General features: G+C 40.4%; 1 protein-coding gene across 4 annotated transcripts in view; it reads right to left on the reverse strand.

Moving 5' to 3' along the window:
• Window positions 1-5,342: 5,342 nt before the first annotated feature.
• Window positions 5,343-17,307, reverse strand: part of TMEM135 (transmembrane protein 135) — a 414,783-nt gene continuing 402,818 nt past the window's right edge. For all 4 annotated transcript variants that reach the window (XM_081152635.1, XM_081152630.1, XM_081152632.1 and 1 more), the window contains 2 exons: window positions 6,953-7,000; window positions 5,343-5,816 (listed from right to left, as the gene is read on the reverse strand). In XM_081152635.1, the coding sequence (XP_081008761.1) occupies window positions 5,753-5,816; window positions 6,953-7,000 (112 nt within the window). In that variant the 3' untranslated portion in view covers window positions 5,343-5,752. The remainder of the gene's footprint in view (window positions 5,817-6,952; window positions 7,001-17,307) is intronic.

The following is a 17,307-nucleotide window of genomic DNA, read 5'->3' on the forward strand; positions in this document are numbered from 1 at the left end:
AAAGCTAATTTCTCCTGTTATTCTTCAATCAGAAAGAAAAACAAAGGGTAACAAAAGCATATTATTATTTTACCTAGAGTGATTCTGTAGTAAATTAAAGTCTTCAGTATTGTATGCTTAAAATGCTGATTATATTTGGTAACCATAGCTCTTCAAAGATGAGAAAAACGGAAAGAAGGGTGAGAAGCAGGTAGGGGGAAGAGGGGAGAGGAGAGGACCAGCCTTATCTAAAACCTTATATCTCCCTTATTCCTACAGCACCACGTTTGATGTGACATATTCTTTTAAGTTGAACGGCCTAAATTCTTTTCCCTTGAACTCCAGTACGTCTTCACTGAGTCACTTTCTAAAGGGGATGAATATCATACTTTGGAGCTGACTTTAAAAAGCTCAAGGTTGCATTTTGGATTTTTTGTTTTCACACTGAGGGTAAGAATCTTTGCCAACTGTGCACAGTTACATCCTTGTTGATTTCTCAGCGAAAGAGCAATGTAGTTAGGAAAGTTCGTATGACTCATTTTTTGTGTGCATAACTGAAGTGTGGAAAATTTTTCTCTTCTGACAAATTCTTGGTGTTAACACATTCCCATCCCCAGCATCTCAATGACTTTCATTTTCATTGCTAGGTGAGAGTTTTACATAAATGCCTCCTACTGTGGGCCAGACACTTAATAAATATGACCTCATTTAAGCCTAAGAAAAATTTACCATGCAGATAATCTTTCTACTCTTTTGAAGACAAGGAAGCTAAGGAGTTAAGAATTATACTGAAAATCCTAGGTAGTACATGGCAGAGTTAGAATTTGAACCCAGGTAGTTCTGCCCTTCAAAGCTTTTTATATGGCAACATTCTGCTGTCGCTTGGGGAAAAAAATAAGGGAGAGTTATTTATATTTTAGCTGGAGACAAAAATGCTGAGAGTGCAAAGATAAACACCTCACAGTCCTTTTCCTCAAGGCAATTATAGTCTAGTAGTGGAAATAAATGCAGACATAAACTAATAATTGCAAAATGATTTGATAACAAAATAATAACATTTATTAAGTGTATTCTATTCGCAAAGCACTGTTCTAAGTGGTTCTACCTGTGTTGACTCTCATGTACAATGACAGAGGAATGCTTGAGGGGCATAGTGGTTACAGAAAGGAGACCCTATGAGGAGGTCCATTTCCTTATAAGAGGAGAATACATTAGAGCAGGCACCAAAGAACGGATAAGAATCCCCATATGTCTGTTTGGGTGGAAATATTGCAGGTAAAGTGAATATATGTGCAAAGGCAAAGAGATGTGGAAAAGCTTAGCCTTTCTGTTTTGTGGAGGGAGTGGGATGGATCAGGTAGCTAAGACTCAGGTCCAGAAAGGCCATGCATGCCATGTTGTAAAGTCTGGATTTTATCTCATTGTCAGTGGAAGACCATTAAAGGGTTTTTGGTTGGTGAATGACATGGGACCCCAGCCCCCTGGTCCCACCAAAGGTGTATATTCCAGCCAGAAATGCTGAGGTCATGGGACAGGGCTAAAGGTCATTGTTCTTTTCATGTCATATTAACCAAAAGGCTTGGACCCCAGCCCTTGATTGTACCAGTGTAGGGGCTGGTGCTTTGCCTGTCATGCAGCTGAAGGGTCCCAGTGCTCCAGGACTATATGCTACATCTCCTAAAGTCCAGGGATAGGCCAGCTGGATCCCTGTGTGCTGCCCTTGAATGTGATAGGCAACAGAGAATCCACACATTTGCTACTTCTGTCTTCATAATTTGCCCCAATAAATGGGGGGAAACTTGGCATATAGGCTGGTTGGAATTCACTGTTTGCTTGTCAGGCAAATATTCATATAAGTCACCTTCCTAGAAGGTTTGGTGGAGCTCCTTTTCTGCGAGTTAAGCAGAACCTCACTTCTACTCATGTTGGCTTAGGTGTCATTCCTCTCGAAGGCAGGGGGACAGATAAAAAGGCTTTTGAGAGTATATCTTGATTCTGTTTCTTTAAGAGGCCTCTCTATTCTAAGGTGCACTCATTACTTAATACGCAGAAAAAAATGATTTATCTGGCTTCAATTTACTCTTACCATTTCTCCAACTCCAATCAGTGGTCTCTTCAGAGCTTGCAGTCTCCGGCAGATGTTGGGATCCTGGTGTCATGCACAGAAGTAGCTTGATTATAATCATGTTCTTTTAATAATGTCATTCTAATGAGGCTGCAGCTTCATGCCCATTATTGCCTTCACAGATCTGCCTTGGGAGTTCGGTTCTAACTTTCTACTTGGTTATCTCTCTCTATTTTTGCTTCCTTGCTTTCCAATAGAGCTATGATTTCCTAGCTGTTAGGTACCACCATTTATGAAGCTCCAAACCTTCCAAGTGAAACATGAGTCCTACCTTTCCTCCAATTGGTAAATTAATTAGTTCTTGCCTCCATCCCAATTTCTCAGAGCTCAGTAAAGCACCTCCTACAAGGGTTGTGTGTTTTTTAATGCTCACCTGAGGATATGCTTTATTGATTTTCAGAGAGAGAAGGGAGAGAGGTAGAAACATTGATCAGTTGCATCCCATCCGTGCCCCAACTGGGGATTGAGCCCACAACCTAGGTATGTGCCCTGATCGAGAATGGAACTGGCCTTCTTTTTGGTGTATAGGACAATGCTCCAACCAACTGAGCCACCCAGCCAGGGCTCCTACAAGGATTCTTTCTGCTAGCCACTCTTTTCTGGCACCACTGACACTGAAATTTGCCTCCTTCCCTCCTTCTGAAGCCCATCTCATGTCATTATTCCTCCAACCTCATTTTCCTGGCCAATTATGATCCCATTATCTCTGCTAACTTGCTACATTATACACACGTAAATTATTGAAGATGAAGAGATTATGATCTTAATATTTAATTGCTTTTCATAATGCATTTATTTCAAAATGAGACTCCGCTGTGATGGCATTTCTCTATTATATACCATTCAGTGACAGTCAATTAATTGCAAAAGAAAACAACAAAATCTCAGTTGTGGTTTTCAGAAAGAAAGGGTATTTCTGTTTAAGCCCAAATTACTGACATTTGGCTATTTAAAATGAAAGTGGGAGGTGGGAGCTTTAAAGAGAAATGTTACCTCAGAGCTATAGAAAACACAGTAGATCTTGTGGGGAATCCAGTTCCCCATCAGCACAGATATTCTAGGTGTGTAGCTCAGACTCACATCCAGGCCATTCATTGACATTCATCCCATTCAGACATACATTGATTTACACCTACAGTCATTCACTCAAACATTTATTGAGCACCAACTGTATGCTAGGCCCTGGAAGTTCAGGTTTAATGAGACGTAACTGATCTCCACCTTCAAGGATGTCATGTTGTAATAGAGGTGGCAGAAAAGTGAAAAGGGGCCTTATCAGGGGAAGACTGATATAAAGTGAAGAGACCTGATATAAAATGATCAAGCTGAGTACTGAAGATTTAGTTAGAGTGAGATAAAATCAAAGGAAGATAGAGGCATTGCTGATACCTGAAACAGCAGGTATGAAAACATCACCATGGGTTACAGTCTGGTGGCTGGTAGTTGGAATCATGCCTCAGAATAGTTCTGATTGGTCTCAGCATAGTTTTTAATTTGACTTTCAGAGCTTTTATGCACATATGCCGTAGTATCTCTGCTCCCTGTTACCTTACATCTGGGCTGTTTTACACATTTGTGTTTCCCACTTGGCCTCTCAACATATTTGAGTTTCAAACCCTGGCATAGAGACAGCAAACAGAATGAGACTTGTAGAGAAGCTTCAGGTAGCTCGGTATGGGCCGTGTATGAGGGAATGGAGGGAAGGGGAAGAATGGATGTGCAGAGCTACGTGGGAACTGGAAGGGAAGATTCTGAGTTGCGCCTGCCTGGAGTGGCCCTTGGGTGGAGTGTCACCCTGTGCACAGAAAGGCTGCCTGGTCGGGACCCACACCTGGGCTGTGGGTTTGATCCTTGTTTGGGGCATGTGCAGAAGGCAACTGACCAGTGTTTCTCTCTCACATCGATGTCTCCCTCCTCCCACCATATCCTTGGTGAGGATTAAAAAAAAATCTGAATTCCAGCCCACAAATTAAAGAAAGCAATTAAAGTAGCTCAGGCAGGAAGTGTCAGGGTCAGATTTGTCCTGTGCAAAGATCATGAGGCAGCAGGGTGCAGGACAGATTGGAGGAAATAAAAAATAGAGACAAGAATAAAAATTCTAAATGTATTGATTAAACTAGGCTAGATATTATAAAGGCCTACAGAGTGACAGAATAAAGGGCTGGGACATATCTTTTGAGATACTAAAGAGGTTTAAAGAGTAAACTTTGGCAAATGATTGTTGTGGAAAGTGATTAGGACAGAAATGTCTTAGATGAAATCTGGTTTTCTATTTTAGACAGCTGGATTCATGGTGGTGCCATTTGCAAAAATATAGGGAAGATTAAATTGTAGGAATGTCCTCTTTTGTCCCCACTTATCATCATCTTGCCTAGAGATGAGAGCTCTGCCTATATCTGTGATCCTGGACTTCAAACAAAGTACCAAGGAGAGAGCTCCCGGTTTAGCGAAGAGAGCATTAGACTAGTAATTAGGAGGCCCAGTTTTGAACCATCTCTTTATGTCATCTTGGACATAGTGTTTTCACTGTGCCTCAAGTATCTCATCTTTAAAATGGAGATGTTAAAACTTTCTGCTTTAAGTCTTGTTTGGAGATAAAATGTGTTGAAAGAAGTGAACTTCAGGAAGTGTAAGAAAATATCTAAGAGGTTAATTAAGTCTCTCAGGCACATCCATGTCAGGAAAGCAAGCATTGGCCCAGAAGATATCACATGGGCAGATTAAAAAGCAGTGAGAGAGACAAGGAGCCTGCTGTGTCAAAACCAGGAGCAAGTGAAACTAAAATAAGCAAACTGTAAACTGGGAAAATGGAATGAAACCGTGACTGACAAGGGAAATAATCTCCTTGGGGAGTCAGGGCAGATAACTCTGAGGAAGGATCCTGGGTTTATTGCATGGTCCTTCCCCTGGACAAACACAGGCTGAGGTTCACTATGAAGGTCCATGGATGGCTGTAAAAATACTAGGCACCTGGATGTATGTTTATGAGGAAGCTGTGAGCCACACAGTATTGCTGATATGGTCTACCCTGTGTTTCTCTCAGAGATGCTGCCTTATTTTGGGCTGAAATTTCACTTGTGGATCCTGAGGATCCAGTGTAAGCAACAGTTGGCCCCCTCGGGTTCATCAGACCCTCTGCAGTTCTCTTAAGCAGACGTTAGTGGATTCCTAAACATAGGATGGTTATATTAATTAGTATATAGGTTAGGAGGCTATAACAAAGACTCCCCAGATACAGTAGCATAAACAAGAGAGAAGTTTATAAGTCTCGGTAGGTGGTCCAGGGCTGTGTTGGTGGTCTTTTTACCAAGGAAACCTGCTGGGGTTCGGGCTGCCTGTTACTGTGTCCAGTTCTATGGAGGCAGGGTTGAATCATATAAAGTGTTTATTGAGAAGGCCAGCCAACCAAGAAGACAGGGAGCATATGAGCATCCAAAACCTGTCTTAAGGAATGGCCTGAGGGACAGGATTATATTGGGAAATGAGGCTGGGAACTGAAGGCAGCTATTGTGCAGCCCCTGAGGTCTGCAGGCGTCAGCTATTGTTCTTGGTCTTCTGGCGTCTCAATGAGGGTGGTATCTTGACTCACTGTTGGGTTGGCCTGACCATGCACATTGGTTGTCTTGATAAGGTATCTTGACTCATGGTTCACAGCTGCTTCACCTCCTTAACTGCTTCCTCAGTGATCAAGGGTAGTGTATGGGCCAGAGGCCTAGGAGAAAGAAAAAGAAGCTTAAATCCCTGCTTAAATCCCTGCTCGCAAAAGTATATGTGTTCTACAATTTTAAGTGCCCCTATCAGTCTGACAGGGTGAGAACACAAGCTCCTTTGATATTAATGCCCCCTCATTGTGTTACCACATTTGAAACTAGCTGAGCATCACATCTGTTGGGAGTACCTTTTGGCCAGTAGAGAAGGGTAAAGGGGAGACAAAAGGACACTTGTCCTCTTTTAAGGTCATAACCCAGAAGTCGTACACATTGCTTATACTCAGTTTGGTAGAACGGAATCGTACGTCCACGCCAAGCTTTGATAAGGCTGGGGAGTGGAGCCTTCAGCTGGTGACTCGTGCCCAGCTGAGCTTGGGAATCACAGAAGCAGAAGGGGTGGTTGCAGACTGGGGAAGGGGCTAATTTCCAGTCTCAGCCATAGTGGTAAAAGCACTTGGTCTGGAACTTTGTCCTTATGGATATCCTTAAAAATAATCTCAATCTGAAGAGGTAAAGTGAAATATTAGTCTGATGAGATTTTAATTATGGCTCCTGTGTGTTCTTTTTATCAAGGTATAATTTATATGCAGTTTAATTACAGATCTTACCTGTTACAGTTCAGTGAGTGTTGAATTTATATACCCATGTAACCTACGCCCTTATTAAGACAGTGAACATTTTCATCGCCCAAGAACATGCTTTCATGCCCCTTCTAAGTCCCCAACACCCAGGCAACCATGTTCTGAATATCATCATTATAGTTTTGCCTATTTTAGAGCTTTGTGAGAATGAAAATCAGAGCATATGCTACTTTACTTCTTTCACTCAGGAAAATGAATTTTAAGATCCATCTGTGTTGTCATGAGTAGTGTTCCATTGTATGAGCTTACCACCGCTTGTGTGTCCATTCTTCTATCCGATGTCCAAATTTGTAAACAGACCAAATGCTCAACCGTGAACAATACAGTGACTATGAATATTCATGTATAAGCATTTTTCTGGACATTTTTTTCCCATTTCATTGGATAAATACCTAGGAGTGGAGTTAGTGGGACTCAGGGTTGATGCATGCTGTTCATAAAGAATTGCTAGTTTTCTAACCAGCAGTTTATGAGTTCCAGTTGCTCTAAATACTCACCAATATATACCATTGGCAGGATTTTCAATAGAAGCTCTTCTGATGGGCCTGTTGGGTTAGAAACAGGAAATAACATTTGGCTCTGATTTACATATTATCATATTTTATTATCATATTTTTCAACAACTCTTCTCCATAGGGGAGCAAATAAACACTGAAGAAGTGTTCACATAATACTTTGAAATAGCCAAAAGTCCACATAGAAAAATGACCCTATGATAAATGTTTTTATAAAAAGGACTTTTTAATATGACTTTTTAGTGTAATGGCCAAGTTTGGAGTCAGAAGACCTGGGTCTTCTCACTGAGCCTCAATTTTTTAATATACAAAATAGAGATAGAAATACCCGTTTCAAGTTTTTGTGAGATCTAAATAATTTGTCTAGCACTAGCATGGTGCCTAATACAGAGTAAGGGATCAGTATCTTTTAATGGAATCTAAGATGAGCTAGTCTTATTCAAATAATCACAATCACCCTTATCGTTAACTCAAACCTTACCATATTTCAGGAACTGCAAATCACTTATTTTAATTAAACCCTTGAAAGAGTCAACTTCAGCATTGGCATTTTAATTTGTCAGGCAACTGCCAACCCTTCTGTCCATGGGTTTCAACTTGCATCAAATACAGCAGGTCCTCAAATAACGTGGTTTCCCTCAACGTGGTTTCATCATAATGTTGATGAGTTGCCATGGGTACTTAACTCTTGTTTATATCAGTCAGTCTGTGCTAAAATTGTCATTCACTTGAAGTTGCAGAACCTATCAAGGACATTGAGGATTTACCGTAATGCTTGCTGCTCGGTGCCTTTTGTTTGATAGAGGTGCTATTGTACCAGTAACCCATGCAAACACAGAGGCATCACAATGTAACTAGAACTCAGAGGCAGAAGTGTCAGCAGGGGCACAGATACTGCGTTTCCTTGTCACCTTGGGGAGAGGGGATCCTTTCCTAGCCTGTAGCTCTGTGGTGCATCGAGCCGTGGCTCATCCCCAGCAGGCTCTCTGCACTGTTCTGAGGGAACTGGGGACTCGTGCATCTGCTCATTCTCCTGACTGCACAGGTTCCAGCCTGTGCCAAGGGAAACCATAAGGGTTTGTGTAAACACACTGCACACACCGTATAATAGACTATGAGCCTGGACTCAAAAAAGGTACTTGATTTGCTCAAGCTGGCAAAATTAGCAAGCTGAAGAAACAAAACTCAAACCAGACTGTGTGACTCAAAGTCTTTCTTCTGCGTTGTTATGAGATGCAGACTCCTTAGTTGGAGTTTTATTTATTCGTTTGTTTTTAAACCTAACTGAAACTTTGTTTCTTTTCAATGTACAATCTTAAACGTCCCTATGGTGGGTGCCTGAGGAGAACAAATGAGAAATCAAGCACTCATGACACAACAGAAAACACCAACATTGATCCAGTGAGGACTATTTGGGTCCCTAGGTCATCTCAACACAAATCTCTAGGACACAATTTTGTTTCAAAGACTAAAGAGAAACAAATTTTAGCCGAACAGATCTGGGTCAGAATTGCAGCTCTCCCAGTTACTAGCTGTGTAACCTGGTACCTGACCTTTTAAGACTCAGTTTCTTTATTTGTAAAATAAACATATTAGGACTTCCACATAGGTTGGCATGCAGATTAAATATAGCTTATGTTGTAATGTTTTGTTCATTGTAAGTCATATGTGTCTTAAACATCAATAACAATGTTAAGTGCCTGGTACATAGGCTCCCACTAAATGAAACCTACCATTGGGATTGTTGCTGCTATCACTATTATAGCCATGTAAGCCCATAAAATTGGCACAGAGAATATTTCCAGTATTAAGATGCTTTAAAACATTGAAGGAAAATGATTTCTTTGATGCTTTCAGGTACAACTATATCCATTGGCATCTCAGTCTCTTTGGTGTCAGGATCTCACACATCTGTCAACTATAATATCAGTTTTATTTTTAATATATAAGCATTAAGCCATTATTGGTGAGAGGATTTTCCAGAGGGAATTCTGAACAGGACAGAGGCAAACTTTTAATTTTCCTAATGATAGAAATGAAACCAAGTATTATGAGTCCTGAATTTGTTATGTATTTGAGTAAGACAGGTCTCACTTTTAGAGTTAAAGGTTACATTCATCCATTATCTTTCATAGATATGGAGGGGGGGAAATCCCTGACAACAGAAAAAAACCTTTTTCTTTTTAAAGGTAAAGTACTGATGACAGAATGATCTTCTATTATACAATTGTTAAGGAAAAGAACTTTTTTTTAGAGACAAAAATGTGTTTATTTGGGTTCAGATCTGGAGATTTAGTACTTTCTAGTGTGTGGTCTTAAGCAGGTTACTCGGGGCCTCCGTGTCCTTGGCTGTTCTGTGGCATCATAACACTTGCCATGCAGAGTGGTTAAGCAGCCTTCCCACATGCAACTTCTCCAGTTCCCCTCCTTGCTTTTCCTCCTGACCTCCACTTTTACTCTACAACTTAGATCAAATATCCCCTCCAGGCAGAATTACACAGAAACTCTCATTCTCCTTTTTAGACCTTATATTTTAATTTAAAGAATTGCTTTTATAAAAACACATCTAGCATTTGTCTCCTCCATAGATTATGGACTCTGTGATTTAGGGACCATGTATATTCTTGTTTTATTCCTTGCTCCTACTATATAACACCTAGCACATTGTAGGTGCTTTGTCATTTTTCCCAAGTGAGTGAATGAATAGATGGATAAACAAATGAGATAGAATGCCTAGTTCAACTCCTGGCACATAACAAGTCTATCGTAATTTCTCCAATAGCGCAGTGCTTTCTTTTTATTTTATGAAAACCTTTGTTTGGAAATTCTATTTTATCTCTTCTGGGTCTTGCTGTTTCAATCACTGTAGCTACATCAGGCCTGCCTGTCTGGGGCCTGGCTGTTTCTTCAGGAATCATTTGGATCCACACTGCTGAAGGAAGGTTTCTGAGCATGTTTGTAATTGAATAGTGGACTGTCATGAACTATATCCATTTGATTGAACTTTAGTGAAGATTTGTATCTTTAGAAATTAAAGCACTTCTCCTTGTAAGTCAACAGCTGCTATAGAAGTGCCAACACTCTCGGATACCTTCCAGTTATCCATGCAGCTAAGGTGACAGGAAAGAGCAGTACCCTTTGCTTGAAGAGTTGCCTGGGGGGAAAGCACAGCCATTTTCAAGTGCACTGAACAAGTGGATTTGACAGGATAAGTGAGAGTATCTGAATGGAACCACAGTCAGTCAGAGTGGCTTTCATCATGCTAACCTCTGCCAAGTCCAGTCCATTATTCTCAAGGTGAAAAGAGGCCAATTTCTACATGGCAAAGGATGTATAGAGTAAGCTAGGAACAGTCTCAGAGGGTTCTGAAGGACAATGTAGCTTGTTTCCATGTATATGGATTGAGCACGAAGAGAACATTGGCCACAGTTCTGGCACCACCCTGCTTTTGATCTGACAATGGAGCTTTTTATACTTAGCCAGGGTTTTTAAGTCAGATCATGGGGATTTGAATCACAGTTCCATCATTTATTAGATGCATTTTCTTTAAAAGATTCCTTAATCTCTTGGTACCACAATTTGTCTTTAATGGGAGGGCAATAGTACTTATCTTAAAGAGTTGTTGGGAGAATTAAACCAGTTATTATACGTAATGTGTTGAGCTACCCCCCCCATTAACATTATTCATATCTTAGACTTTCTGTCTCAGACACTGAGGTCAACAATTATATATGGGTCCTTTTTATCATGGTCATGATCATCATGACTGTCACATAAAGGTATGATGCTTTAATTTTTAAAAAGCTTGCAATTCCTTAACTCAGTCAATCTTTTTAAAAATCCTCTAAGACAAAGAAACTGCTACTCATCTAGTGAAACATGTAACCTAACAACCACCTGTCAGGTTCATCAGGCCCTGGAAATATATCAGGAGAAATGCAAAGAAGATCAAAGGAGTTTTCAGACCAGAAAGAATAAACAAATTTAGAAACTAACATTTTTCAGTAACTACAAAGTGGCAGACCAGTGTTGGCTGTTACCATCACCATGTAATGTAAGACCACTTTCAACAGCGGTTCCACAGGGAGTGGGCAGAATGGCGTTTTAACCCAGTTATAGCTGACTGCAAAGCACGCATCCCTTCCACTGCGCAATAACGTTCATTCAGGTAATAGCTAGAGTGTGGTTAAGTGACACCCTGTTGCAAGCAAAATGGCATGAGGCACTTGTGCCAGAGCTCATACTGTTACGTCTTGTGTCTGAATGAGGATGAGTGACTGGGAGCATCAGGGCTTGGAGCAGAGACCAGTCCCTAATCAGTCACTTGTATTTCCCAGTGCCTGTCACAGGAAATGGCAGGTAACGGGGACTGGGCAGAGGCTGGAGTAAGGGTGGGTCAGAATAGGGAATGAGAAGTCAGGCAGAGGAGGTGGCTGGCCCACTGGTCTTCTGTATCCCTAGTCACTTCTGTTGTTCTTTTGACATGTTTTCCAAGTCACTAAATATTTTGCTTGTCTCTCTTCTGTATGCACTCTGTTTTGTCAACATTCCAGATGTGAACTTACTTTCCAGGTGTTATATGCTGATTGACACATGATTAATGCTGCATGTAAAAGGATTACTGTTTCTGTTAGGCCATAAAACTGTTAACGCGACCTAAGACGAAGAGGTTTTTGGCAGCTGCATCACTTTTGCCCAGGTCTAATTTAAACCTGTTGTTAACTGAAATCTGAGAACTTTCCGACTGAAACCCCACCATCCTGCACATGTGTGATTGATCTTTTGAATGGAAACAAAATGGATGTGACAATTAGTTCTGTGGGGCTATTCACGGAGAGAGAGCTTTTTGAAAGAGGTACAGTTTTAGGAATTGTTTAAATGATGGCAGTGGTTAGGTTGAATTTAAATGCAGGTAGAAGGGCCCACCAGGCCTGGTGAGGGCTACCGGGAGGTGAGCTCATGGAGAATGTGGAATCTGTCATCTCTATCTCCTCAAACCCCCTTGGGTAAGATTTCCTGTGCTGTGCTCAGAAGTAACCAATAGAAGCTAAAGCAACAGGTTTTTTGCATCCAGTGCACTGGAGTTTCTACCTCCACCAGTTAAAGTTAAGCTAAAAATACCTTGAACAAGGCAAGCTTGATTCAAAGGCAGCATTTCTTCTGTCACTCCCGTGTATCGAGGATGATTCATAATTACAGTGGACACTAGAAATAGGAAAGCCATTGTGGTGCCTCGGAATGTTCGTACACTCAATTACTGCCTTTCGAGAGTTATGCCTGATGAGTCGCAGCAGTTAATAGCTAATATAAGAATAAAGCCTCTTGTCACATTTTAAGAATATTCCATTTCTTTCTGGCTGCTGTTGCAACTTTCTATTCTGAAAGCCATGAGTTAGCCTCAGCGTCCTTTAATTCCCTTCTCTTCACCCATTTTAAAGAACTAATTTTCTTAGTGCCCTGGCATCATTTCTGGCTCAATTTTTTTTTTCTAGAGGGAGTTTTAAAAAGTATTTGATTTATAGGCTTAAAATTTAGGTAGAGACACAGTGACAAGTGGATTAAAGTAAGGAGCCCAACTTAAAATATATTTAAAAGAATAAGTCCATCTGGCTTCATTTATAATAAGCAGAAATTATTCTTGTTTTCAGTTGCTCAGACTATTAAAGTTATAGCAAAAACAAGGTATTTCGTGATTTCAGAGTGAGTGAAGGAAATGGGGTTCCTAGCATGCTGCCATTAACAGGTCTTTTGACAACAAAATACCCTTATGAAAGCTCCCCTGGACAACACAGAATGAAGGTACTGGGATCTCCTCAGTCACTGGTCTCTGAAGCAGTGGGCAGGAGGAGAACACTGGTCTGCTCAGAAACTGAGACCCCTTTAGGAGCACATAGGGCTTGGCCCTGGGTGACTGTGGGGTTGTCCTTGAGATAGAATTGTCTCATCTGTTGCAAGGAGTCTAAGACCCTCATCTCAAAGATAAAGTATCCAGGGATAACATCTTGGAAGCCATAGCTTATCCTACCAATTTGTGTATTTTTCTGTTCTCTTCCTGGCTCCTCCATCTCCCAGAATCCCTGTCTAACCATAGCAACCGATTCCAGGTTGTCATTCAGAATGGGTTTTCAGTTTTGTTGTCCCATAACTAGATCTCCTGGAAACTATGGAATTATGTCTTAGGAAACTGAAAATTAGATACAGACATGTCCAATGGAACTGACTAAGCTGTGATAGAGAAAGCAGGTTTGTACCTTACTATTTCATCCAAGAGCCTGAGATATATATATATATATATATACACACACACACACACACACACACACACATACACACATACATACATACATACATACATGGTGCTATGAGGCTGAATCTTGGGATGTCTGCAATATTCAACTAGAACCCTGCAGCCAGAATCCTGAATTTAGGATAGAGGAAGAAGGCATGTCTTGAGTTGTCATGGGCATCTGTTAGAGAGAGCCTACCTATTTTATAATCCAACATGGGACACATTCTTGAGAGAATAGAAGGCCCCCTGAGAATGTTGAAAGGGACTGGAGGGGGCAGGTAATGTTTTACTTATATATGAGTAGTCTGCCTATCAAAAAATATTTTGGGGAAAAAAATTTGAACAGTAATGTGTGCACCAGAGCATATTCTTTTCATTAGTGGAACCATAGCTGTAAAAAGAAAAGCTAAAGGGCAAACTCCATAAATCTCAAACAAAGGCAGAGTTTTACATATGAATAGGAGAAAGTTATTCTCTAGGATATCTGGGATTAGGTAAATGAGGAATAAATTTATATCTGCACAAAGAAGTTTCAGTTAGACTTGAAAAAAAACAAGTGTCTTTTCTGGAGTAATAATGTGATACTAGAAAATTTCAAAAGTTGTGCAAGCTTTGGTGAAATGGCCAATCATTTCCATTTGTGTTCATTTTTTTTTTTTTTAATTAAATTTCTTGAGGTGACATTGGTTAATAAAATTATGTTTTAGGTTTACAATTCTATAATACGTCATCTGTATATTGTATTGTGTGCTCACACCCCAAGTCAAATCTCCTTTCATCACCATTTATCCCCCCTTTACCCTCTTCTACCTCCCCCCACCTCCTTTCCCTCCAGTAATCACCATGCGTTGTCTGTGTCTATGAATTTTTAGGGGTATTTGCTTAATCCCTTTACCTTTTCACCCAGCCCCCCAACACCCCTCCCATCTGACAGCTGTCAGTCTGTTCTCTGTATCTATGAGTCTGTTTCTAGTTCGTTAGTTTATTTTGTTCCTGATTTTCTTTGGAGGTTATTTGAACTAGAGAAGTGATTGTTTTGTTTACAGACCAAAAACCCAAGATTTTTGTCATGGAATTAGACAAGTCATTTTTACTCCTATTCTTCTTAAAATCTTTTCATAGTCCCTATAAACCTAATGTCTCTGCCTTAGCAAATCAAGGATAGTGAATATTAGTGAAACTCCATTGTTGAATTCCAGGTTATATGGTGACTTACTGAGCATCATTCTCACTCTCGGCAACTGAGGATTCACAAATGGGCCTGGTGACTTACTAATGGCTGGTCATACATGAGGTGGGTAGCAAGATGTTATAACCACTCTGTCCTCAGAGTGTTTATAATTTTTTTTTCAATGTAGTGAAAATTTGATCTCTTGGGAAGAGATAGTGCTCAAATGCAGGATGAGTGATCTCATGTTCAAGGTGAGGGAATAGGGAAAGACATAGGCTATGCTTGTGATATATTAAGCTTCAGGGTCTAGTTCTAGGAATAAAGTTTTACTAACTACCAACTAACCCAAGGACAAATAGTAGGAGATGCTTTTTCAATTGATTCCTTCATTATCTTGTTTTTCTGTTTCAAAATGAGAATAAAATATTAAGAAAGAAAGAAGTGTGGGAAACTGCCTGGTATACTTGAATATACATTTGTATGGTGAAACTGGTTGAGTCTAGTTCGAGTTTAATTCTCCCACAAGTCATTTAAATTCTCAACTTATATTTCAGTAGCAGAGAAGACAATTTAGCATATTTTATATTCCTCAAGTTTTCAACATTTAACCTTTTTAACTCTTTCCATACCCTGCACCTTCTTCCTGTGAGAGAGCTTCAGTTTTAGGATACCTGCCGATCTAAATGTAAGAATGATGAATCAGGGTGAAGTCTTAGAAAATTAATTCTCTTTGAGGCATACTTTCATCAGGTTAAGTACATATCCGACAGCTCTTATCAGTTATTTTCCTAAGGTTGTATCTGGGAAATAATGCATTGGTCTGACATGATTCATTAAGTTAACTCAGAGGAGCAATTTCATGAGGTATTGGCTTTACATCTGATCCTTTATGGAATCATTGTGCTACTAAAGCTACCATGAAGCCATGTTCAAGACCAAGCTTCAGAGGAGGTGCTGGTTTTCACTTTTTGTTTTTGGGAGTGTTCCTTTCTTTCTCTTATTTAGAGGAAGACAGATAAATGGACACAGGCTAAGTAAGTTCAACTAAGAAAAACTAGAATGTATCCAGCACTAATGTTGTGGCCCTAGGTAACTCCTGAACTGGAAGGCAGCAGAAGTGGAAGCTAAATGCAGATATTGACACGTCATAAATCAACTCCTCTTCCTCCTTCAGCCCAGACACATCTTCTCCACTCTGCCCATATCACAAAATCTTTGACTACATACCAGATTTCTTTTTTGTGGCTCCTGCCCTGTATCTCTTACCAGAACACAACAATTTCCTCTACAAGGTCAATCTGAGGGCTTCATTCTAGATATCTGCAATGTAGATACAATCTTATATTAAAGCACTCATCACACTGAATTACAGTCTTTTTATTATATTGCAGGCTATTTGATGAAAAGGAACATGTCATTCATGTTTGTATCCCAGTGACTAATAGAGGATCTAAATAGAGTTGGTTCTCATTAATTATAAATAAATATTGAATGTATGGATAATTGGATAGATGAATGACTTCTTTCCCAGGACTTTAATGTTTCTTCTCTGAAAAATTAAGGTTTGATGATTAGCTCTAAGATCTTTCCTAGAATTCTGGGATTCTATTACTCATTGACTAGTGTACCTGCTCCAAAACATGCCTCTGATTTCCTGGCCTTTAGATTCTTCTCTTAGCCAGGGTTCCTGATTTCCTACTGCCTAGACCACCCGGAATCTGAATCCTATCTTGCCCATTGCATTTCCCTGCTCATTCCTGGCTTTACCGACTTGTCTGGGTTTTGGGCCTCATCTATTTAAATTACATTCCTCTTCTTCTTCCTGTCCCCCTCTTATTAAAAGTCAGAGAGTGGCATCATCCTATGAAATGCTACACTAGACCCGATTAATGACTAAATAGCTCACAATGGCCCCAGTGTACATGCTGTGGAAAGGCATGATCATAATTCTCCTATCCTGTCATCCATGTATCCAACTTTTCCATACTATTTTAGGGGGTAGGTATTGCGTGCCAAATTCATTATATGCATTTGTGTGCTTAGAATAAATGACGAATAGGTTGAGTGCCAGATCTCAAGTAGCTTGGCATCTACTAGAGATAGGCATGTAAATCAGGAAGTGTAATCCAGTGTTACAGTTTGGGTGTCAAGGTTAAAGTCTGTATATAATATTATGGGAGATCAGAAGAGAGAATGGTCAGTGTTATGTAAAGGGGAAGGCAAGAAAGCTTGAGCTAATGAGGAACTATGGGCAGATCAGTAAAGTTAGAGCATTTGGGAAAGGAATTGAGGTTGCTACTGGGCCCACATCACAGCTGCATCTTTCCCTCTGCTCCCTGATGCTTTCTCCTCCCTTCAGTGGATGTTGACTTCAAATGCGTAAGCATTCTGTGTGCTTGACTTCATCTCAGAGTCTGCTTTACTGGGAACACAGCCTACTACCTAAGGAGGCTTTCTGTAGATAATGGAGAGACATGACCAGGAGAGTAACATGACAACAACGGTGTTTTAGGAAGATCATTTTAGTAACGGTTTGGAGATAATATTTAATAGATCAGTTATTAGACTGTTATCACAGTCCCCACGAGAGTTGTTAAGGGCCTGAAATTAAGAAGGAAGTAGGAATGGAGATGGGGGAATTGAAGAAGTCCTACAGACAGAGAATAGGAGGGAACTGGTCACTGATGCACTTTGGAGAAAGAGTGAGGGTCACAGAGAGAGGAATCCAGATTTGGCCATGCCGAGCGGGAGCTGTAGGGCATCTTCATAAAGATGGCCAGGGCAAGCAGAGTCTAGATTGCAGAAGTGAGGTACAGGCTGGGAAAAGGAATGTGGACACCATCCTGTGTGGAGGCAAATCGAGAGAAGGAAATGAGC

This window comes from Miniopterus schreibersii, assembly GCF_964146895.1.
Source record: "Miniopterus schreibersii genome assembly, chromosome: 12".
Taxonomy (NCBI): domain Eukaryota; kingdom Metazoa; phylum Chordata; class Mammalia; order Chiroptera; family Miniopteridae; genus Miniopterus; species Miniopterus schreibersii.